The sequence below is a fragment of the Nanorana parkeri genome, unplaced genomic scaffold, assembly GCF_000935625.1.
Source record: "Nanorana parkeri isolate BGI_ZX_2015 unplaced genomic scaffold, ASM93562v1 scaffold10, whole genome shotgun sequence".
NCBI classification, from domain to species: Eukaryota; Metazoa; Chordata; class Amphibia; order Anura; family Dicroglossidae; genus Nanorana; species Nanorana parkeri.
The window spans coordinates 2,212,070-2,236,733 of NW_017306278.1; the positions used below are offsets into that span (position 1 = coordinate 2,212,070).

General features: G+C 47.2%; 1 protein-coding gene across 4 annotated transcripts in view; it reads right to left on the reverse strand.

The window, feature by feature from the left end:
- USP47 (ubiquitin specific peptidase 47) overlaps positions 1-24,664 on the reverse strand; it is a 69,064-nt gene that overhangs the window by 16,146 nt on the left and 28,254 nt on the right. For 2 of the 4 annotated variants that reach the window (XM_018555344.1, XM_018555362.1), the window contains exons 2-19: positions 19,385-19,588; positions 16,830-16,943; positions 16,471-16,624; positions 16,264-16,360; positions 15,591-15,736; positions 15,426-15,505; positions 13,966-14,115; positions 12,415-12,510; positions 12,156-12,308; positions 11,250-11,414; positions 9,711-9,839; positions 7,858-7,934; positions 7,701-7,756; positions 4,284-4,396; positions 4,093-4,197; positions 3,622-3,829; positions 2,087-2,202; positions 1,345-1,464 (exon numbers count right to left, since the gene is read on the reverse strand). In XM_018555344.1, the coding sequence (XP_018410846.1) occupies positions 1,345-1,464; positions 2,087-2,202; positions 3,622-3,829; positions 4,093-4,197; positions 4,284-4,396; positions 7,701-7,756; positions 7,858-7,934; positions 9,711-9,839; positions 11,250-11,414; positions 12,156-12,308; positions 12,415-12,510; positions 13,966-14,115; positions 15,426-15,505; positions 15,591-15,736; positions 16,264-16,360; positions 16,471-16,624; positions 16,830-16,943; positions 19,385-19,588 (2,283 nt within the window). Of the gene's footprint in view, positions 1-1,344; positions 1,465-2,086; positions 2,203-3,621; positions 3,830-4,092; positions 4,198-4,283; positions 4,397-7,700; positions 7,757-7,857; positions 7,935-9,710; positions 9,840-11,249; positions 11,415-12,155; positions 12,309-12,414; positions 12,511-13,965; positions 14,116-15,425; positions 15,506-15,590; positions 15,737-16,263; positions 16,361-16,470; positions 16,625-16,829; positions 16,944-19,384; positions 19,589-23,774; positions 23,835-24,664 lie in introns of all 4 variants that reach the window. The other 2 variants (XM_018555337.1, XM_018555353.1) reach the window with 2 other exon arrangements.

The window sequence follows — 24,664 nt, forward strand, 5'->3', positions numbered from 1 at the left end:
CCCGGGCTTAGAAATGCAGAAAAACCTGGGCAGGGTGGTATGTGGTTGTGCGTCTGGTGGCTCTCAATGCCTGCTGTCAGTTCCAATTCCCACAAATAAATAAATTGTTGCCCGGCGACTCTCAAATGGAAGGCGCTTATTCCTTTTAAACTCCATTTACAGAATTTAAATAGCTGTCCACAATTATAAATGATATGAATATGAACAGCTACAATGAATATACAAAATCATCTGAATACAGATATAAAGCATAATGTAACAGAAACAATGACAGTCTCTTGCGAGTCTTAAGACATAATACAAAGAGGTCAAAGTACATAGATTGTAATAGTTATGACTGTTGGGCCAAGGAAGGTCAGTCTGAGCGCTTCCCATCTCCATAGGGGATGATCTGACTGACTGGAAGTGGAGGGGACAAGTGGGACCGGCTGGGTTTCCCTCATTAAACATAAAGTGTATGTCTGGGTAAAATAAAAACAAAACATTAAAAACATCTCTCCAAGATATCGACATTTCTTCATGTTGTCTCTTTAAAAACACTGAAAATACAGAAGAATACCTGTTGATATGCCAGAAATTCAGTGAGCTCCTAAGCTCTTGTAGTAAGCCGACAACGCTGCCTCTGCTTGCATCAGAATCCCAAGCAGTGTTGTCAGCCCTGCCTGAGTTCTCCCTGCTGAACAGAACTCTTCCCTTTGACATTATGGAGAAAAGGAGGTGATCTGTAGCCCAGCAGGGATGAACTCCTCCCTTGCAATACAGCAGAAGCCATGTGTTGTCAGCTTAAACAGGAAGTTAGGATTTCTGGCAGATCAACAGGTATATTTCTGTTCTTGCAGCGCTGTAAAGAGACAAAGCAAATGGGAATGTCCATGTATTGCAGGGATGTACTGAATGTCTTTTAACTTTGCCTTACATGGCTGACATACATACAGACTATTGCCTACCTTAGACCCAGTGGCGTCACAAGGGGGGTGCGGCCCGCACCCGGGTGACACCATTGGAGGGGTGACACCAAAATGACTCAGTCATTTTGGTGTCACCCCCCCTCTGAAAAGTCGGGCGCTCGATCATGGACCGAACGCCCGACAGTATCAGGAGAGAGGAGGGGACCCGGCGGCATACCTTATCCCGCTGGGTGACTGTCCCCTCCTCTCTCTGCCGGCGTCCATCACCAAGATGGCCGCCGGCAGGTATCAGATGATGTCATGCGCAGTGACGTCTCGGCGGGCCGACTTTCGGTTACCGCTCCGGGTGTCACCCAGCCTCGGGACGCCCCTGCTTAGACCTTTATCGTTATAGCAGAAGCTGACTAGAAGTTAGATCCTGTCTGAATAACCTCACCTTATTGCTTCGGAAGAATCCTTCCGCCTTGAGCGTTTTATTGGGCACGCTGAGCAGTCGTAGGTCATTGTAGCAGCGTTCCAGAACAATGCGCATCGGATCCGGTGGCAAGTCTATGGTCTGAATACAAAGAGACAAGTTTCAGGGATGATAAAAACCCATTTCTTGGAGTCCATTGAGGGACACAGGAATTCTTATAATGCTCAAGACTGCTGGTGGCAAAATAACCCGTCAGTCTAAGAAGTCCTGTGTCCCTTCATGGGCAATAAAGACTTTACAGCAACCCCCAACACAGTAGAACGGCAACCCAGAAACACACATACAGGCTTATGACCCCCTTGAGTGACATAAAAGTACGATGTAACAAACAAAAGGTCATTTTTTCACAGAATCATCAGGCTGGGTTCACACCTAGGCGTATCGAATATGCGTGTTTGTTGCACGTTTTTGCCGCGATTCGTTTTTGGCTGTATCCCAATGGATACGCGCGGCAAATACGTCCCAAAGATGCTCCTGTACTTCTTTGGGCGTCGGGCGTTTTGTAGCGCGTTCATACGGCCTCTAAGGTGTGAACCATAACCATGGGAAATAATGGGATTTCGGTGTTTGAGCGTTTTGCAGAGCGTTGGAACGCGCTACAACACGCCCAGGTGTGAACCGAGCCTCAGTCTAGTGTTCAGGTAAAGACAGGTATAACGACACAAAACATTGCAATATGAAAAGCTACTCCACCAATCCTGACCTTGGAGATGAGCTGCTTGAACTCCTGGATTGTCTGGCTTAGATAAGCGCGGACGCTGACTGGTGGGGCGACCGCCTCTACCTTCAGATCCACCACGTACACCTTCACCATCACCTCTGCACAGTCACAATAGAGATTTCACATATCCGGCACAAGAGACAATACAAAACATTACAGAAAATACTTCCCTGGAGCGGAACCCCAGGCAGAGAGGCTTTTCCCATTTCTTTTGTGTAAAGCTAGTGTCATTTATCTGCCCCTCCTTTCCCTTTGTCTAGTCACAGAAGGCCTTCTATGTTGTGAATGGTTCGCAGAATACAAGGCGCACTGTGAATGGACAAGGGGAGAGGTGGGGGAGGGCAGATAAGCAACACTGCAGCTTCTGTGCATGAAAGCCACAGCTCTCATAGCTGCCACGGGGCTGGAAGTATAGCGAGAACAATACTATCCGGAATCAATGAAAGTGTAAATATTAAAGAAACAGCAGCGATCCTGGGAGGTGGTATACACCTTGTGAGAGATTATTATTTGTTAAAAATATATTATTATTAGGTACTTGAAGTTCTACTTTAAGCTTTATTCACACAGGACGTGTTACTTCATACAGCATGAAAAGCTGGTTGGTTGATGCACCCCAAAACTGCGGGAAGAAGAAGTTTATGGTCAGCTCATGTAGGTCTTTGGAGCAGCAGGAGCTGTGCACACTCGCATGCAACTTCAACATGTTGCTTCCATAGCCGCACACAAGTCAGCCTACGGACCTGGATTCGCCCTGTGAACATGTGAGGCCGTACACCAGTGGTTCTCAACCTTTCTAGGGCTGGGACCCCTTGGTAACATTTGCCATGTTGTGGTGACCCCCAACCGTAAAATTTAGGGATGCACCAATTCTAGTATCTGTGTGGGCTCTCGGGAGCCTATGCGGGCTCTCGGGTGGCTAGTGGGACTGTCTGTGGTGCCCAAGCACTTCCCTCCCCTCACTCCTGCCCGCTCCCCTCTCTCTGATCCTCTCCGGTCGCTGATGCTGCAGCGCCATCTAAGAGAACTGACACTGCTGCGCTAGGAGGAGGCTGAGGAGCCTCTTACCTAGAGCAGCACAAGGCACATGGGGACCCACTCAACTGTGGGTTGCGACCCACTTTTGGGTCGCGACCCACAGGTTGAGAACCACTGCCGTACACCATCTGTGTGCCGCTGTCAAGCCTCGGAGCTATGGAAAGCACCATGTGAAGGCGCACAGCTTCTGCAGCTCTGTGTACATAAACCACCATCAATTCACACTGTATGGAGAAACACGCCCCTTGTGAATGAGGCCTTAAAGGCTTTCAAAATATTTTGCCATCAAATACGCTGTAATGGACACACACACACACACACACACACACACACACACACACACACACACACACACACAATGCCCATGTGTCCTAGATCTAAGCAGACAGGTACAACAAGGTATTACCAACATCAACATAATATATTTCCGTGAATCTGGCTTTGTTTCGGCCCTGACAGACAAGGGGCTGGCCACTTACCGCCAGGTTTGTAGGACTGGAACACCTGGTCTGGCCGTTTAGTTTCCAGTAGCAGATCGAACATGTAGGAGGACTTGACCCCACCCAGCAGCAGACCCATCGGCCGATCTTCTTCGTCTTCATACGATCGTTCCAGGTAATCGTGGAATTCATCGTATTTCACTAGCCGACAGCAATCCAGAGGGACGACCCCTTCCAAGTCCATGATCTGAAATACACAATGTCCAACAGTGATCAATGATGTACGCGAAGCAAACTCAAACACCCACATCCATCCGTCACTAGAGGTGTAATAAACACTGGAGGAGACATCATAGAACTGAGTATAGAGGAAAAGACAACCTGCTGCCAATTCTAGAATTACAGTATAAGCAGTCAATGAAAAACAGCATCACTATTCTCCCAAAAAAACCCAATTTGTTCCCCTCCATTAAACTGGAGCTTCAACTGAAATTGCTCAGCATGCAGTACCTTCCATGCAATCTCCACGGCCTCTTTCAAGGTCTTATCCTTGTGAACCTCCAGCTTGTTCTCCATCCGGATCTGTTTGACAGGATGCATGCAGAAGAGCTTCAGCTGTAAACACAACAGGGACCGTTACAAGGAATGGAGACCACAGGCCTGTGATAATCAGGGGGAGAAGAACAGAGACAGGGCCGTACTTTACAAGTATTGCGCTCGATCTCTCGCTGGCGCTTCTCCTCCTCTTCCTGCTCCTTTTCTCTCTGCATCAAACGCTTGATGTGCTCCGGGAATTCGCTCACCTCCAAGAATTCTGGAAAGCATCACAAACATGAGATGTAACATCATTCGTCTCCTCTATTCATGCACCGTGGGTGGAATGGCACCTGAGAAGCTCTAGAAGGCTTGGTACACATATGTGAACAAAGAAGAAATTAAAGGGAGTCTGTGCTATGTCCATACAGGGCTATGCAACAGGTTCACTTTAAAAGAGAAATATGGGGTAAGTGGTTTTTCCCCATAGTTCTCTTAAGGGTCACGGGAGGACATATACTAACCTCCTCCCATGACCCAAAGCTCAGTATATTGTGAGCAATAGCTCGCGGTATACTGAGACCGCCGCAGCCAGGATGGATCGCGAAAATGCTGTCAAGATCCACCCAGCTCCGTGATTGACAGCTTGCACTGCCTATCCAGAGACAGAGCCAGCTGTACCCGCCCCCTCCCTCCAGTAAGCGCTGGAGAATCGGGGAGGGGGGAATCTCTGCGGGGAGAGGTGACTGACAGTCAACGCTCTCTGCAGGGCGATGATCGAGAAGTGAGCAAGCGACGGTATGCGTTCGCTCACTTCCCGATCTATTGAGCCGACCTGTGTCAGTTTCATTGTCACGCGTCGGCTCGAACTATGAGGATGATTGATTTTCACTCACCTCATAGTTCTCCTTTAAGGGCCTGTTCACACAACGTCCGTTTTCTGTGCTGACCTGATCTGTACGCTCCTGCACTCAAAATGCATCCCAATGTATCCCTATGTGTTTTATGGGCTACAGTTCTCACGTGCGCAGTTCGTTTAGGTTACGACAGAAAAAAATACTGCATATCACATTTTGTCCGGTCAGGAAACGGACCGGAAACACAAAACGCGTCAAAAATGCACTGCATCAGTAGCACCGCGTCTGCAGATCCGCACCTGATCAGGACCCGATATCATGTGAACAGGCCCTTAATGTACACCTCCACAAAAAGGCATATACCTACCTCCTTTTCATTCCTCCACCATGACACAATGGAAAGTCCTTTGCATAATAAGAGTTCTTGGGGTCATAGCTTACACAGAGCTATATGTGTTTTTGTTGCTTGACCCAACTCTGGAACAAAGTGAGTCACTCGCTTCTCTATACTTAGATTGTCTAGGTATTCTACCGGGCAGAATCCTGGGGTCCCAGGTTTAAAGCAGCTGTTGTGTAAGGCTTACATTTCCATGTAACACATATTATAACCCATTTTATTTTTAAAAAGGAGCCAATACACATCTAGTCTCAATAGATTTGGGGAGGTCAATGCTGTGCTGCTTACTGTTCTCCTTGCTAGAGGCTCTGGCAAGAGGAAGCAAAGCCCTGCTTCCAACAAGATGGCCCCCCGCCACACAGAGACAGTACAGAGCAAGGCATGTTAAGTCAGTAATGGGGAAGAGTTCAGCTGTAGGAAGATCACAGACAATACTGGTCCATTATCTTCTGCCTGATTTTTTTTGGCACAGATTCCAGAGCTCAGGTCCTCTTTTAACACAAATTTAGTTAGTAGCCACTCGTGGATTTTGGTCATTTACGCTTTAATCTCCATATTACAAAAAAGAGACTTAAGTCTCAAACATGCAAGTGTTCAAGCCCCATCGAAGAGCAGTGGGGTCCCAGGTCTGCAGCAGACATTGAGAGGGTTTCCCACTTGTCCTCATGAACTTATTTTAACCTATTGTGGTATTGTGTGGCAATCCCACTGTAGAATTGGATGTGATGATAACCTGGGACTCTCAGCCAGATGGGCCGAGACGTTTCAGGAAGCAAGGGATTGTCTGGATTCTGCTTGGGATCCTGGAACTGGGAGGTTTCAAGGTGATTCTGGAGGAAAGATGAGATCCCTAGTCCTGGGTCCAGGCTTTAGCACTGGCCAGCACTCGATAATTGCACAGGTGTGCACAGCCATTAAGAAAAGGATGCTGGCTAGGGGAATTAGCTCCTGCTGGGAAAGTGGAACAGACCGCGTTGCTGAACGCCCCCAGAAGTCAGAGAGGAGTCAGGCGAGCTCCTACTGGGATAGGAACGGACGGTGTTCAGGAGTCAGGAGGACTTCCCCAGAATCTAAAGTGGAGTCAGGTGGTGAGTGTGCTGGAGGCACACTAAGACAGCCAGGGAGGCTGGGAGAGAACTGGTGAGGCTAGGAGAGCCGGGAGTCTGAGGGGCCACCAGTACAAGTGTGGGACAGCACTCCAAAGAGGACCAGTGGGTCAGAAGTGCCAATGTTTAAAGTGGAAGCCAGGAGGCTATTCTTGTGTTGCTGTAAAGCCTTGCATGAATTATGCTGACAAACCCTGCGTGGGTATCCAAGATGGATTTATGAACTTTGTGTTGAATAAAAGTGGGCTACCGAGCCCTTAAACCGAAGATATTGCGAGTAGACTGCTTTCTTAAGCGCTCACCATATGTGCTAATATCCCCGAACGTCACACTATTTTATATTAACGAGGGGACAGCTCACAGTGCTCAGGAAGAGAGCCAGCAAAGAAGTCAAAGAGGCCTCAACTCCAGTCTTCATGGTGACCCAGACCCTGCGGAGCTATTCCTTTCTGCTCCAGCTTAGTGTCCAACCTCCCAAAGGCCTTTACCCCAGAGGTCTGCTGTGCCCTCTCCAATGAACACTGGGAAAAAAAATTGCTTTTGGGCGGACTGACCTCTTCAACAGGTGTCACATTTTACTACCTGTTTTCTTTGTACACAAAGCTAAAGGAGAACTATGGGGTCAGGGCTTTTCCCCATAGTTCTCCTTAGGGTAACGGGAGGACACAAACTAGCGTCCTCCCGTTACCCTAAGCTCAGTATACCGCGAGCTACAGCTCGCGATATACTGAGACGCCGCAGCCGGAGCGGATCCCGACATCGATGTCGACATCCGCCCAGCTGCGTGAGTGACAGCTGGCTCTGCCTATCTAGAGGCAGAGCCAGCTGTACCCTCCCCCGTTCGATCCGCCAGTCAGTGCTGGCGGAGCGGGGAGGGGGGAATCCAGCCCCTCCCCTGTCATGGCAGAGAGCCGTGACAGGATCGAGAGGTGAGCGAACGCCGGTATGTGTTCGCTCACCTCCCGATCTACTGAGCCGACCTGTGACAGTCTCATTGTCACAGGTCGGCTGGAACTATGAGGTGAGTGAAAAGCACTCACCTCATAGTTCTCCTTAAGCGTCACATGCATCTCCTTGCTGTGTGCAACAGAGCAATGAGTCTGCGCCTGCTGTCAGCACAAAGTTCCTGCAAAACCTTCTACATCTGAAGGTTTACCCTCAAACATGCTAAGTAACGTGATGGTTTCCCACAAGGTAACACACATGACACTGACCCCAACTTACTTGCATTTTTGGTAGGATTCTTCAGCCGATACATGAGCATGTACGCGTTGGTAGAACTGTGGAAAGAACGGTGATACAGCAGCAGTTTATGACACTTTCCCAGTGAAACACTTCTTGGATGTGAATACATTTTATCAGCAGAAAGAGCTGTACGCACCTGGCGAAGGCACTGGAGTAGTATCCTCGGCTTCCTGTAGACCCTCCATAGGTTTTCTTAATGTCCTCTTGAGTTATCTGTATTACCAAAACACAAACTTTATCACTGCAGGAAAGATACATGAAAAAGTATAACAGCGCAACAATAGCAAAATGTATACATCTAGGGGTAAAATGGGGATTTTTAGTCAAAGAGCATTAGAAGGTCTCAACTCCCAATTGAGAGGCGTGCTTACTTATTTTTCATTGCATAGTTTTAGTTCTTTCAATCTTTCTATGGCTAACAAAAGTAGCCACCCCCCCCCCCCATATTTCCACAAGCATATATGATTCTTTAGTTCCAGGGCAAGATTTAAAGCAGGGATATGGTACCTAAGGCAACTGTTATTTTCAGGAACGCTCAGATGATAATCACTTCAGACTGGCCTGCCAAAGGACCAGTTACATAGTATTTGAGGTTGAATAAAGACATTAGTCCATCAAGTCCAACCTATTAGGATCTCATTCTAGGAGTACCCGTACCCCTGTATATTACCTGTACCCCTGTATATTACGGTCCCTTAAGAAATCGTCCAAAAGTTTCTTGAACAATTCCACATTCTTTGCTGAAATCACTGTCTGTGGCAGTGAGTTCCAGACCCTAACTGATCTTACTGTGAAGAACCCCCTTCGCCCCTTGTGCTGGAATTTTTTTTCCACCAATTTTAGGTGGTGGCCTCTAATGATACTCTGGTTGGCCACTGCTCCCTACCATAGGCTGGAATTGACAGCTCACTAGACTGCCAATTACAAAACCTGGCCTGGCCCTCTGTGCCTACGACCCACCCACCTCTATGATGTTTCAGAGAGGCCCGCCTGATGTCACTGATTTTCACTTGCTGGGCCTCCTCTCAGTACAGGCCCGCCTGTGGCTGCAGATGTCGTTGTAACCCGTCTTCCTACACTCTTCATCCTCTTAGTGGAATTGCCAGCTGCAGCAGGTCTGCATGCAAAACTCCTGCATTTCTGATTGAGCAGGAATTGAGGCGGACGTGGGGTCTGCAGGTGCAAGAATTGGGGCAGATGTGGGGTCTGCAGGTGCAAGAATTGGGGCAGATCTGAGGTCTGAAGGTGCAAGAATTGGGGCAGATCTGAGGTCTGAAGGTGCAGGAATTGGGGCAGATCTGGGGTCTGAAGGTGCAGGAATTGGGGCAGATCTGAGGTCTGAAGGTGCAGGAATTGGGGCAGATCTGGGGTCTGAAGGTGCAGGAATTGGGGCAGATCTGGGGTCTGAAGGTGGAGAAATTGGGGCAGATCTGGGGTCTGAAGGTACAGGAATTGGGGCAGATCTGAGGTCTGAAGGTGCAGGAATTGGGGCAGATCTGAGGTCTGAAGGTGCAGGAATTGGGGCAGATCTGAGGTCTGAAGGTACAGGAATTGGGGCAGAACTGAGGTCTGAAGGTGCAGGAATTGGGGCAGATCTGAGGTCTAAAGGTGCAAGAATTGGGGCAGATCTGAGGTCTGAAGGTGCAGGAATTGGGGCAGATCTGGGGTCTGAAGGTGCAGGTATTGGGGTGATCTGAGGTTTGAAGGTGCAAGAATTGGGGCAGATCTGAGGTCTGAAGGTGCAGGAATTGGGGCAGATCTGGGGTCTGAAGGTGCAGGAATTGGGGCAGATCTGGGGTCTGAAGGTGCAGGAATTGGGGCAGATCTGGGGTCTGAAGGTGCAGGAATTGGGGCAGATCTGAGGTCTGAAGGTGAAGACATTGGACCTGATCTGAGGTTTATGGATTGCTACTGCTCACTGGCATGTTGTTTATCTAATGTTAATGACTTGTGCAATGTAGAAGACAACAGAAGGTTCCAGTAACTCACTCGGCAGACATGCTGGTCGTTGAAACTATACCACTGGTCGTCGGAGAAGGACCTGATGCAGGCGTAGTAGTGCCCACCCGCCGCACTGCCTGAATGTACCATCACGGAAAAAAGTTCATACACGCAGTTCTAGAAAGGCAAATTTGTAAAAGTTTATAAATGTATTACAGGGCGCACAATTCACAAGTAAAAATGTGTTAACCACCTTCCGTCTATGGCCGTTTGTGAACGGCCGGACGAACGTCTGCTAGGAGCGGGAGGGCGTCTTAAGACGTCCTGCCCCTCCCCCCTCTCATGTGCGGCACTCAGCGCGCACACGAGAGGGGAAACTGTGAGCATGTAAACAGTCAGCGATGGCTGTTTACATACAAGCGATCAGGCGTCTCTTGAGGCCTCGCCACCCCCACACCCCCCCGTACCTATGTCCCGCCGTCTCCTCGTCGCCGCTGCCGGTCCGTGATCCGATGTGGCCGGTGCGGCTGGGACCGGCACGGCAACGCTCTAACAGCAGATCAAAGGGAGATCATTACTCGATTTCCCTTTGATCTCTCTTCCTGTCCCCGAATGCAGGGTATATTACATCACTTCCTGCATTCAGTGTCACTCTCCGGTGCAGAACACCGGAGAGAAGCTGATGAAGCAGATCTCTGCTTCATCAGCTTCTGTGGGGGTCCCTAGGTGACATCAGAGGTCTTGGAGACCCCTGATGTCTCCATAAAGAGGACCTGTTTGGTGAACTGGCTATTACATAGGGGATTTATTAATCCCTTATGTTATAGCAATAAAGTAGTCAAAAAAAAAAAATTACAGCATTAAAAAAAATAAAGAAGCTAAAAAAAATATTCACAAATAATAATTAAAAAAAAATTACATAAAAAATGTTTTAAAGTCCCCCGCCCCCCCACATACACATGCAAACATGCGTCGGGTGCGCCTATGTACGAAAACGACGATTGCGCCTACTATGCAGCACATGTTACATATCGCCGCGAACGTCGCAGTGAGAGCAATAATTTTAGGGCCATCAATCACTGATAACACTAACCTGATGAGCGGCAAAAACGTTTAAAGTGTCGCCTATGGCCAATTTTGGTTGCGTTCGTTTTCTGCGATTTCGCGGGCGGGCGAAATTTAAAGGTTGACATATTTAGTGTCTTTTTACCCGACGTGACCCCGTCTTTTATAGTATACCAAAAAATTGGGGTGAAAATAAATGTTTCATAACATTTTATAGGGAAACATGTTTTTTTTACAAAATTTAGGGTACTTTTTTTTGTTATATAGTAAAAAATAAAAAACCCCAGCGGTTGAATAAATACCACCAAAAGAAAGCTCTATCTGTCCTAAAAAAAAAAAAGGAATAAAATTAATTTCAGTACAGCGTTGCATGACGGAATAAACGTCAGCCAAAGTACCGCAGCGCTGAACACTGAAAAAATGGCCTGGCCAGGAAGGGGGTGAAACACCGCGGTCTTCAAGTGGTTAAATAAGAGCCAACGTAACACACCCAGAGAAAGTCAATACAAAACTGAGGTTTACCTTCTCCGAGGACTTGTTCAGCTTTTCCACACTGTTGTTACTCTCTAGACAAATTCCCTCGTCCAGGGCATCATCCGTGCAGAAGTCATTGCTCATCTGGTCACTGTGACAGCTTCCTTCGTTCTCGGCACCGCTGTCCGTGCAGCTCTCAGTCTGAGGAGACTTCTTACAGAGAGGAAACAAAGCAGGGGGGGGGTTACTTGAAAGAAGACGACTGCATGACACCAGACCGTTCCACACAAAAAACGCTGGGTGAAGGACGTCCCTTCACAATGTGACTTATACAGAAAAACAGGTTTCTCTAAAATGTTCATTGGAGGATGCAGCAGAGCTCTGGGTATAAGCCCTGCCTCTAGGGAGATGGATAACATTTTAGTATATTTATACATTTTTCTTCAACTACAGTTTATCCATCTTATGAGTCTCACCATTTTTAAACCAGGAATAAATTTTTTCTAGTTTGACACTTTGCAAGTGAGCATTACTTATAAAACCCCACTGCATAAAGAGGCATAGAAGAAAAATGATGGTAGAAAGACCAAGCGGTCCTTTTTTCTATTACTTTCTTTAACCCTTTTGTCTTATACCCATACATGCACGAGGGCCAATTTAGAAAAGAACCAATTAACCTACCGGCATGTTTTTGGAGTGTGGGAGGACATTGGAGTACACTGAGGAAACCCAGACAACACAGGGAGAGCATACAAACTCCTTGCAGATGGTGTCCTGGTCAAACCGAGGATTCCCAGTCCTGCATGGCAGAAGTGCTAAACACTAAGCCACTGTGCCACCGAGTATCAGAGGATCCTACAATTGGCAGGCAAAGCTGCATCAGTAGGAGCTACTATACAAACATCTTTCCTGCCACCGAACTCCCCCCACAACAACGCACAGCTATTTGATTACCTCGTCTTCAACATCAATGAAAGGGCTCATGTCCAGCTCCTCGGGGAAGGTCATCCGATCGTTCAGCTTGATTCGGTGCATGCTGGTGTAATCAAAGTCAAACCTCTTCAGCTGCAGTGTTAGCAGATATGGGAAGTGCAGGAAGCGCAGGCCCTGGAGAAGCAGATCTCAGGTCAGACCTCCCAAGGGACAGACACGAGAAAGAAGCAAATGACCACAAATATAAGCCAACAGTCCCCCCCACACACGCTCCCCTTACCTTCCTGGCATCGCACTTCTTCTTACAGCGCTCACAGAAGTACTGGTTGGGACCGTCAAGAGTCTCCGGCTGGATGAATGCATGGAGAGCTTCTTCCTGGCAGAACCAACAAGAATGGTGCTTATAGAAATGGCTAAAGACTAACAGATGTATATCACACAATGGCTACAGTTGTCTTATTAGGCAGGAAATATGTATGCATGCCAATAATAACTATACACTGGAAAAATGACTGACTGTTCAAGGGTCAGTCCACCTTAAAACGTTTGTTTACATATCTGGCAGATATACTATGTACTTACAGAATACTTATTAATACTAATTAATAAAGATACAGATGGTTACTCCAACAGTCTGAGCATTTGGGTAAAAGTAAAGCTGGTCATACACGGTTATATTATATACCTGCAGGCTGAATGAAAAAAACAGATTCCACTATCCAGGCTAAACAGTGTGGATGGACAAATTACCCGCTGGCCTGTTGTATTCTGACGGTGGCGAGTGTGCCGCTTTCAGAATACCTCAACAGCGATGGCCGCTAATGCGCTGCCATGGCTGTTCACCCAATATTTCCCCGACTGGCTCCTTGAATTTTCTGATCAAAGAATTCCAGACAGAAGGATGGCAACAAGGATGGCCACCCACTGAATTATGATGACCCGCTGAACGAATTATGTCCGGTTCATCAAGAACTGGACAAAATTCGTACAGTGTATGGCAAGCTTAGGGAAGGAAAATACGATCCCCTGCTGCCCAATTTAGTGCCTGGAGCACAAAGGATACCTGAGGGTATGAAGGAGCATGTGACAGTGCTGGGCCAATCAGCACTGGCACAGTGAAGTTAATAGTGCTGTATAAGCTAGGACCTCAGCAGTTTGTAGCTTACAAAGGTCATGGCCTGGCTCCTGATGGCTGAACAGAGTGGCAGGGAGTGAAAGAAAAGCGAGTATAAGCTACTATAAGAGCTAAATTAAAGTGAATCTGATGCTTTGTGCTCCATGGGTAAAGCAGAGGTTCACCTAAATAGGGCAGTACTTCCATTCCCTACACTACCTTACTATTCCCCTCCTGATGAGCTGCCAGGCTTCTCATCCTACCTCAATGCTTTGCTCATTCCCCCAGCAATGACATGCCAGGCCCAAGAGAGGTTACTAGGGGAAGGGATCCCACCAGTAAAACACACTTCCTGTCCTAGGGAACTCTCACTGTATTGCATCTACAGAGAAGCAGTGTTGTCACCCTAGGACATGACTACAGAACAACTTCCCCCCTTCTCATCTCCTTAACATAGCCGCCACTGTTCTCACACTACTCACCCAACAGATTCAAACATAACGAGCAGTTTACTATGTCTCTCCTACCCTTAAATAGGGACCCCACTAGCACATCAGCCATTGATTGGGACAGGTTTGGGGCCATTAATGGCAACACAGTAAATGATATGGTTGAGGCTGATGAGTTAACTTCTGTAAGGCAAACCTTTAAAAAACAGGATTGATCACAAAACCTCCCAAAACATGCTTGGTATGACCACACAGCACAGGTACGCACCACACTTCCAAACGCTGTGCTGGAGCCATACGGCCTGATGACAAGAGGGATGTCCAAAAACGTGTCAATCCGCCAGCTCTCGTAACTGCACTCCAAGCATCGGACATAATCCTTCAGCTTGCCCTGATACAGCTGATTGATGAGGTCAGCCTGCCAATAAAAAGAAACATTAAGTTGTATCAGCTTGAAGTTAAACAGTTTAAAAGCTAAAAGGTGTTGCTTTGGATAGACCGGGGAAGGGCTAGACCCTCTTGTCAGGGTCCTAATGCTGCCTGTGCTCCCCGTTTCGGAGATTCCTCCTCAATTCCTGTCCCGGCGGAAAGTGGTCAAAAAAGCAAAAACCGGAAGCGGTGGGAAATCTCCCAGCGGGTACAGAGACCAAAATAAAAATCTAAAAAACACGATAGGGGCACTAGTGTAAATGGTGAAAGAGTCCAAATAGATTTAATGATGCATCAAATGATTACATAAAACAGCTGTTGTGTTGCAAAGGCTGAAAACACTCAACTTCACCAGGGCTTGGATACTGCATGTGGTTAAAGGGCTCCAAGAGGCAGAAATGCCAGGCTATGTTAATAAAGTGTGATGACAGGTCATGCCGTCTCATTAATTCTTGAGAAGTTTCATACATTACTGTTCCATTGACATATCCTGGTGATTCTGCCTCTTTTAAAAAGGAGAACTACGGGGTCAGGGCTTTTCCCCATAGTTCTCCTTAGGGTAACGGGAGGACACAAACTAGCGTCCTCCCGTCACCCTAAGCTCAGTATACCGCGAGCTACAGCTCACGGTATACTGAGACGCCGCAGCCGGAGCGGATCCCGACATCGATGTCGAGATCCGCCCAGCTGCGTGAGTGACAGCTTTCTCAGCCTATCTAGAGGCAGAGCCAGCTGTACCCGCCCCCTCCCCCGTCCGTTCCGCCAGTCAGCGCTGGAGGATCGGAGCGGGGAATCCAGCCCCTCCCGTCACGGCAGAGAGCCGTGACAGGATCGAGAAGTGAGCGGACACCGGTATGTGTTCGCTCACCTCCCGATCTACTGAGCCGACCTGTGACAGTCTCATTGTCACCGGTCGGCTAGAACTATGAGGTGAGTGAAAAGCACTCGCCTCATAGTTCTCCTTTAACCTTATGTAATATTCAAGCCTTGATGAAGGTAGAGGGTTTCAGCGCTGAAATGCATTGGCTGTTTGATGCATCAATAAAGCAACTCAGACAGAGACTCCAGGATCCTCCCACTACAGAGAGCAGAAATGTAATTACACTGCCACTCAATGCTTAGGAACTACATAGGGGATGTTACAACTGGGGGGTCGTACAAAATGAAAACAAGTTATTATGATGAATAGATGAAGTTGGGATTTACCACTGGGTGAATATATCTGGGTAGAAAACCAAGAACATATTGCTAAATGGTAAGAAATGACCTTTACAAAAAGGACATATCATTTCTGATTACCTGCTCCGTCTGCTTCCACTTCTGCTCCAGAGCATCAAACATGACCCTACAGAGCTCCTGCACATCATGCTGCTGCCAGGCTGCCAAACATAACAAGAAATCAGGGCTTATATCACACTAAGGGCATACGATCCTCTAACACTGAATGCTTAAGCAGGGTTTTACCTTCACTGCTGTCCCAGCCGAAACTCCGCGTCACGTCTGTTGTTTCTATCGCCCTTTTTTTACTGGTCTGTAATAGGACGAAAAGCCTCTGCAGCTGGTAGGGGATGCTGTTTACAGGGTCCTCTTCTGGATCTTCAAACTCCCACCTGATGGAATAACAGTTTAGATCTAAATACCAAGCAGATTAAGATGCTCAAAAAAATCTAAGTGTATTTTAGAGGCTGGCATAAACACCTTGATCTGTCCTGATAAGACTCCTGTAATGCACAGCATCATTTGGACTGTGGGGGGGGGGGATCAGGCTGAGGCCATCATGACTATCACTTTGTACAGTGCATAACATACTAACAGGAGAGGAGAGTAAACTGATGACCTCATCGGTGTGCCGCTTTTCCTTTACTTGCCAGTTAAAGGCTATAGGAGGAGACATGACCAAGATGTAGTGCTTGAAGCTGAGCATAAATACTACCCACCCACTACAGGCTGCCTGCAGAAAACTACACTGTAAAAGTATAAAAACATACTGGAATGTTCCCATGTTCAGGACGGAAAATAGTAACCACACTGACTAGGCACCCACAGGATGCATAAAATGTTACTTCGAGGACCTCGGACAAATTAGCCACATGGCTCACCTGCCACCACTATAAGGAACAATTAGCACAATACTAACTTGTAGAGTGCATTGCGGAATTCCGGGGTCATATACAGTGTCTGCAACAGGCTGTTCAGGTAACAGGTCATGGCCTGGTTTACTAAGCCCACGTAACCTGCAAGGAGAGAGATATAAAACTGTAAAAAATGACAAGACCAGGACAAAAATGTCCCCCTCCCTCTGGAGTGGGGCGCCATGGGCTCTCGGCACAGCGAGGACACGTACCAGTGTCTGATTTGTTGAGCAGTGATGAATAGGAGTAGTTCTGACTGACATAGTCGCTCGTGCAGCCCACAGAGCCGTCCCTGGGAAGAGGTCCGATGAACTTCTCCTGTGCGCTGTCATCAACACCGCTGCTGTCCGCTGTGCCCGATTCATCCTAAATCAGATTAGAGGTTAAAGTCTTATTAAACCCTCCATCTCTCTAGATATGCTCCCATATACTCTATGCATTTCAATTGTGTCTATAGCCATTTGCCTGGAGTAATGCTTTATGTTGTTGTTAGGACAGCTGAAGGTCCTTATACCCTACATAAAACCTCTGATGTGCAGATTTGGGGTAAGAGAGGCAGATGGGATCTTACCGATGTTAGCTGCGGCTGCTCCCCGTTCTTATCCGTTACATGGAGGAAATTCTTCTTGCCCGCCTCAAAGCCGGCATCCAGTAAAGACTGATCCGGGCTGGGATCCAGCTCAGTCTGAAAAAGACGATAGCAACTGGACTTGAGAAAATGTTAAACCATCTGTTACCATTTTGCCCAGAGACAACACTCTATAGAACAAAGTACACAACACAATTAAAGTGTAACTAAACCCTAAAATCGTATCACAAAATACAGCTGCAGACCTCCGCACTCACCTTGTCTGCTGCTTCTTATTCTTTGAAGGTTGTCTTTGTTCCCAAATCAGCCTGGCCCAAGATAGCTGCACCAATTTTCTGGTTTTAGGGTGGCTTGGTTATCTTGCAGGGTCCTATGGAGCGCCACCGCAGCCAACCTCCATGCATGGTCCTAGCAAGCGCACTGCCATCCATACATCAGATAGCAGATTCTGGTTATACCCTATACAGCAGATAATTAATCTTGAGTTGACTCTTAATTCCTCATGGTTGACTTATTATTTGAAGTCCTCAAGAATGGGGAGGTCTTTGTGTCAACATGTGTCGATGGTTTTATGTCGTGGTTTGTGACCAATCTTCTGATAATTTGAACCCAGCACCTTATCTCTACTTGTTCCACATTAAGGAGTCACTGTCACCTTGTCCATTCTGGGCCTAATGACAATGTCTCCTGGTAGATCACTCTCCAGAAAGTCACCTCACCTACCCACAAACCCTTGCCACCTCCCAGCTGAAGGAGACTTTGAGCCCCAACATGATTCAGCTGTTCTATGTTGTAGCTTGTGAACCAAGTAGGGCTGTAGCTAACGATTATTTTCATAATCGATTGGTTGGCCGATTATTAAGTTCGATTAATCGGTTAATCGGATAAAAAAGAAAAAAAAAGGCTCCAGTGATGGACTACTAGTTTGTATTGAGATTGTAGTCCATCACCGGAGCAAGCTTGGCGCGGACTTCCACTACTGCACCCATACACCTGTTCCACACTGCACCTCCATACCCCTTTTCCACCACCACAACCCCGCACACCTGTTCCACACTGCATCCCTACACACCTGTTCCACCACTGCATCCCTGCACACCTGTTCCACCACTGCATCCCTGCACACCTGTTCCACCACTGCATCCCTGCACACCTGTTCCACCACTGCACCCCCATAAGCCCCGAACAGGCAAATCAATCGATAGCCGACGAATCGACGATCGAAAAAGTTGCCAACGTTTTCAATCGTCGATTTTAATCGACTAAATCGATTAACTGTTGCAGCTCTGGAACCAAGATTAATAGTAAAACTCTTTGGACTCTCAGACTGATGCTCTTAAACTTAATACAAGCAAGTCTTCAAATGTCGGCCTCCTGTTTAAAGAGACACCCCAAAAGTGACATGCCAGAGCCATTGTGGCTTACCATCTGACCAATCTTCTGATTTGAATCTAGCAACCTTATCTCTACTTGTTCCACATTAACGAGACACTGTTACCTTGTCCATTCATAGCAGAAAGACGGTGCCTCCAAGTAGGCCAATCTCCAGCAACCCAACTCACCTATCCGCAAACCCAAGCTGGAGGAGTCCACCCTAAATGAAGGTGTCACAGCTTACCTGGGTGGAGGACATCAATGCCTGAACACTGTCACACGGGGGAGGGGAAGAAGTCACATGCTCCACTGTACCCGGAGGCCTCATTAGTGCAATGGAGCCTGGAGGTGCTCAAGGAGAGTGTATGGACAAGTATATCTTGTTTATAATTAATTGTTCATCATATACCCAGTTTAAATTACTGTGTATGTAGTCAGTTAAATCATTTTATTATTAAATGCCAAATCTAATGGTCCATGGCATTTAATATTAGATGGCTGGCCAGAACGGCAAACAAAAAATTGTCTATCTTGTCCTGCTAGGCCTCCACGGACATCTGAAGTTTGCAATAACAGTATCAATGCAATATACACCACATGGGCACACAAACTGCTTATCATTATGTCCAATACCACTTTTTTAAGACCGAGTACCGATACTTTTGATCAAGTACTCGCAGATACCAATTACCGATACTTTTTCTTAAAGGGACAGGTCACATTTTTTCTAAAGCAATACAAACTAATGCTTTAAGGTCACTTTCTTAATATTATCATTCATGAGATGACGAGGGAGCATGACGCCGGCTTCCCAGCCAATCAGAATGCCGGGCGCTGCGTCATTACACAGCGCCCGGATTTTCTAGCTTCCTGACCAATCGGGAAGCGTGTCATTGCACGCTACCCGGCTTCCTGCTTCCAAGTGACGAGAGAGCATGGAGCCGTCTCCTGGCCAATCAGGAAACCGGGCAGCGTGTAATGACGCGCTGCCCGGCTTCCTGATACAGGAAGTACTCGTGCTAGGTATCGGAGCATTTGGGCGAGTACGAGTACTCACCCAAATACTTGGTATCGGCACCGTTACTAGTATCGGTGCATCCCTACCAAAAACCAAAGCACCGCTTTTCCATCAGTATTATAGAAGAGATGGTCTGACAACTCACCATGTCTCCCGTGCCGGCTGCATTTCCCCACTTCAAGCTGAAGGTCGCGCTCACGTAGCCCACTTTGCCAGCCACATCCTGGAAGAGCTGGCGCACAGAGGTGGAGGCTGGGAGGTTCAAAGTGATGCGTTCATTGATGGTCTTGCAGTTAGTGGTATCTTGTACTATGCACAGAACTCGTGGCTCGTCAGCAGCATTCTCGATCTGGAAGAAAGAGTAAAAGGCAGAGGTCAGCAGACCATGTCCACCACACGAGGAGGTCCTAAGTCTCAACTGGGCTTTAGATCTTACACTGAGCACCACCCCAGGACCATTACATTATTCGCCTCCATGCTGCTTTCATGAATGGTACACGCACTAGGAGACGCCAAAAAGAATGATGGGCATGGGTGACACATGTCGTTGGCAAAGTAAGATGGGGAGCTGAAAAAATGAATGATGTAGCCCTGAGACATGTTGCAAAGTGTAGGGCTATACACAGTGTCGTTAGAGGAGTGTGATCATATTATTGGGGAGATTCACTCTCTGTGTGTGTGGAACAAAGTAGGGCTGCAACAACTAATCGACATAATCGATTATTGAAAAAGTTGTCAACTTTTTCAATAATCGATTAATCGGCTTCCGATCAGTTGGCCCTGTTCACAGCTCCACACGCTGTGCGCCGCACCTCCTCCCCACCTCACTCTCGCCGCTGCCAGACCCGCTCGCATCCACGCTCCACACGCCGCACATTTCCTGCCCATCCACGATCGGCAAGGCACGCGGGGAGATGTAGTAAGGAGGAGCAGGGGTGGGGGGATGACAGCAGCTGGTAGACAGGTCCAATCTCAGAAGCAAGTTGCTGGAAGACTGCTCAGGTAAGCCTGCACTTTCCCACACATGGTGCTCTATAATGTATTGCTGGGATTTGTATTTCTCTGGTACATTGTGCTGTATATTATACATAGGAATACAAATACCAGCAATGCATTATACACTGTATGTATAATGTATTGCTGGGATTTGTTGTACTCTATAGCTGGTGATATTCTGCATTGCGCTGTATAGAGGACTACAAGTCCCAGCAATAATACATTATACAGTGCAATGCGGAATAACACCAGCTATAGAGGAGTACAACAAATCCCAGCAATAGTACATTATAAAGTGGTACAATGCTAAATACCACCAGCTATGGTGCCATTCCGCATTGATTGCTGTATAATTTTACACTTTCCATTTCACTATATTGCACACCACACTATCTTTTTTTTCTTTTTTACTTCCACCGCTCCAAGCTTGCTCCTGTGATGGACTACAACCTCAATACAAACTAGTAGTCCTATCACTGGAGTCATTTTTTAAACTTTATTTTATTGTTTATCCGATTAATCGAACTTAATAATCGGCTAACTAATCGATTTTGAAAATAATCGTTAGCTGCAGCTCTAGAACAAAGTGATGGCAAACCTAAATTTTATAGTCGTTGCCGAAACAAGAAGTGAGGATAAATCTTCTATTGGGGACACCTGTGCCAGGGACAACTGTCCAAGAGGGAATTCCCCCCACTTTATAGAGATTTTATTATCACTTCCTGTTAAGACCATTTCCCCCCATACCTAGAAATATGGGATTTTTAAGTGGCGTGGTGGTGCTTGGAAGAGGTTGGCCAATATAGTATAGGTAGCATGTAGCAACATATGGTGCCCCCTATCTAGAAGTAGCCTTAGTGTCACTATGTTTATAGCAAGTTTGCTTTCAGCTCTTCAATTGTCTAGATTATCTTCAAGTTGTACAATTACCTAGATTATGAAACTTCATCAAGAATTGCCACATACCAGCTGAAAAAAGGTTTGTGGGGTGGCTGCTATGGAGCTAATGAGAGGCAGTAAACAGGGGATGCAAAAAAAGGGCAGGGGAGAGGGGGGGGGACGGGTCAGGGGGGGTCTCACCAGTGTGGTGGTGAGAGCAGAGCAGAGGCGCAGAATCTGTAGGAGCAGCCAGTAGGCAAGGCAGTGGCACAGAGTCTGCAGAAGCAAGCGAGAGGTGGAGCAGTGGCACGGAGTATGTAGGCGTAGGCAAGAGGTGTGGCAGTGGCACAGAGTCTGCAGAAGCAAGCAAGAGACAAGGTAGTGGCACAGAATCTGTAGCAGCATACAAGAGGCAAGGCAGTGGCAGAGTCCACAGGAGCAGGCAAGAGGTGTGGCAGTGGCACAGAGTCTGCAGGAGCAGGCAAGAGGCAAAGCAATGGCACAGCATCAGTAGCACCAGGCAAGAGGCAGAGCAGTGGCACAGAATCAGTAGCACCAGGCAAGAGGCAGAGCAGTGGCACAGAATCTGTAAGAGTAAACAAGAGGAGTGGCACAGAGTCTACAAGTGCAGGCACAAGGCAGGGGCAATGAATCTGTAGCAGCAGGCAGGAGGTGGGGCAGTGGCACAGGGTCTGCAGGAGCATGCAAGAGGCAGAGCAATGGCAAAGAGTCTGCAGGCAGAGGCAGGGCATTGGCACAAAGCTTGTAGGAGCAAGCAAGAGGCGTAGCAGTGGCACAGAGTCTGTAGGAGTAGACAAGAGGTGTGGCAGTGGCACAGAGTCTGTAGGAGTAGACAAGAGGTGTGGCAGTGGCAGAATCTGCAGAAGCAAGCAAGAGCCAGGGTAGTGGCACGAAGTCTGAAGGAACATGCAAGAGGCAGGGCAGAGACACGGGTTGCATAACTAGTCTATGTTAAAATTATATACATTACTTATAAAATTCTTATGGCCCTTTAAATACTGTGTGCGCACTGTGCGTTTCACCTGCGTAGTCTGCTGTTTGGATGGCACCGCGCTTTAATTCTATAAAAGTTATTCTGGGGATCCGCATGTGAAGAAATCCTCATCCAAGTTTATAACTTTAAATAAACAAACCCAATGCCAACCATTGTATTAGAGACAAAACTGGTTAGACAGACCATAGAGCACATGCAAATTCACTGTTATTGGAGCTGCACAATTAGGCGGAGCAAAGACGGTGTGCAAAGTGCAGTAAACCTCAGCAGCCAATCAGAAATTATCTTTCCACGATAAGACTTTGCAATACATTTGTGAACCGTATACGACCATCAAACCAACAATATTCGTGCAGCACAATCCGAACATCAAGAAGTGTTAGTGTTCACACACCGTGCCATATGGACGCCATGCTGCGTTCAACTCTAGCACACACGCCGAGCACAGCCGACAACCCGAATACCTGCGAGAATTTCTTCTTCATCTCATTAAAGATGCTCTGTCTGCAACTCCAAAACAACCCCTGGGACAGAGACAAGGCCGGGTCAGATATTCTACAGACAACACCATTCAACGGTATACATCACTGCCCCGAGCTCAAATTCCTGAACTGTATTCTACTGCATGCATACGGGTGTTCCCGGTTCTCCAGGTTTATTCTCCATAATGATATGACATAAAGGCAGAACCGCCGGATCGAGGTATGTATTGACAGTAGCACCAGGCAAGAGGCAGAGCAGTGGCACAGAATCTGTAAGAGTAAACAAGAGGAGTGGCACAGAGTCTACAAGTGCAGGCACAAGGCAGGGGCAATGAATCTGTAGCAGCAGGCAGGAGGTGGGGCAGTGGCACAGGGTCTGCAGGAGCATGCAAGAGGCAGAGCAATGGCAAAGAGTCTGCAGGCAGAGGCAGGGCATTGGCACAAAGCTTGTAGGAGCAAGCAAGAGGCGTAGCAGTGGCACAGAGTCTGTAGGAGTAGACAAGAGGTGTGGCAGTGGCACAGAGTCTGTAGGAGTAGACAAGAGGTGTGGCAGTGGCAGAATCTGCAGAAGCAAGCAAGAGCCAGGGTAGTGGCACGAAGTCTGAAGGAACATGCAAGAGGCAGGGCAGAGACACGGGTTGCATAACTAGTCTATGTTAAAATTATATACATTACTTATAAAATTCTTATGGCCCTTTAAATACTGTGTGCGCACTGTGCGTTTCACCTGCGTAGTCTGCTGTTTGGATGGCACCGCGCTTTAATTCTATAAAAGTTATTCTGGGGATCCGCATGTGAAGAAATCCTCATCCAAGTTTATAACTTTAAATAAACAAACCCAATGCCAACCATTGTATTAGAGACAAAACTGGTTAGACAGACCATAGAGCACATGCAAATTCACTGTTATTGGAGCTGCACAATTAGGCGGAGCAAAGACGGTGTGCAAAGTGCAGTAAACCTCAGCAGCCAATCAGAAATTATCTTTCCACGATAAGACTTTGCAATACATTTGTGAACCGTATACGACCATCAAACCAACAATATTCGTGCAGCACAATCCGAACATCAAGAAGTGTTAGTGTTCACACACCGTGCCATATGGACGCCATGCTGCGTTCAACTCTAGCACACACGCCGAGCACAGCCGACAACCCGAATACCTGCGAGAATTTCTTCTTCATCTCATTAAAGATGCTCTGTCTGCAACTCCAAAACAACCCCTGGGACAGAGACAAGGCCGGGTCAGATATTCTACAGACAACACCATTCAACGGTATACATCACTGCCCCGAGCTCAAATTCCTGAACTGTATTCTACTGCATGCATACGGGTGTTCCCGGTTCTCCAGGTTTATTCTCCATAATGATATGACATAAAGGCAGAACCGCCGGATCGAGGTATGTATTGTTCTGGGACGGAGATTGGGGTAGGTCATGGAGCAAAAAGAAGAGGCGCACCTTGTTTAACCCCCTAATCTTCATCCTCCCGCTGCATGTGACCTTTGCTTTTAAAGTGCACTCATCCTTTAACCCCTTCATGAACGAGGCCTTTTTTTCATTTTTTTGTACCCATGTTATATTCCAAAGTTTAGGCCTGATAATTACTTAAAACCCCCCAACATTATATATTTTCTGAATGCCAAGACCCTATAGAATAAAATGGTGGTAGTTGCAAATTTTTATGTTGCGCAATATTAGCGCAACTCCTTTTTAAACCCCAATATTTAGTGACAAATTTAATTAAATGCCCCAAAACACAACAAAATACCCATTTTTTTAATGAAATATAAAAGATGAGGTTACAACAAGTAAAACGATACCCAACATGCCCAGGTCACAAATTGCGTGCATCGTAAAACGGAGAAAAACCCCAGTACCCCAAAAAGTTCATAGAAGACGCTTTAAAAGCCCCCACAGGTCAATTTAGAGATACCCCAAAATACTGGCCCTAGAATTATTGCTCTCACTCAGGCGTGCGCGGCGATACCCAACATGTGTAGCGCTTTCGTCGTTTTCATACGTAGGCGCACCCGACGCGTGTTTACGTGGC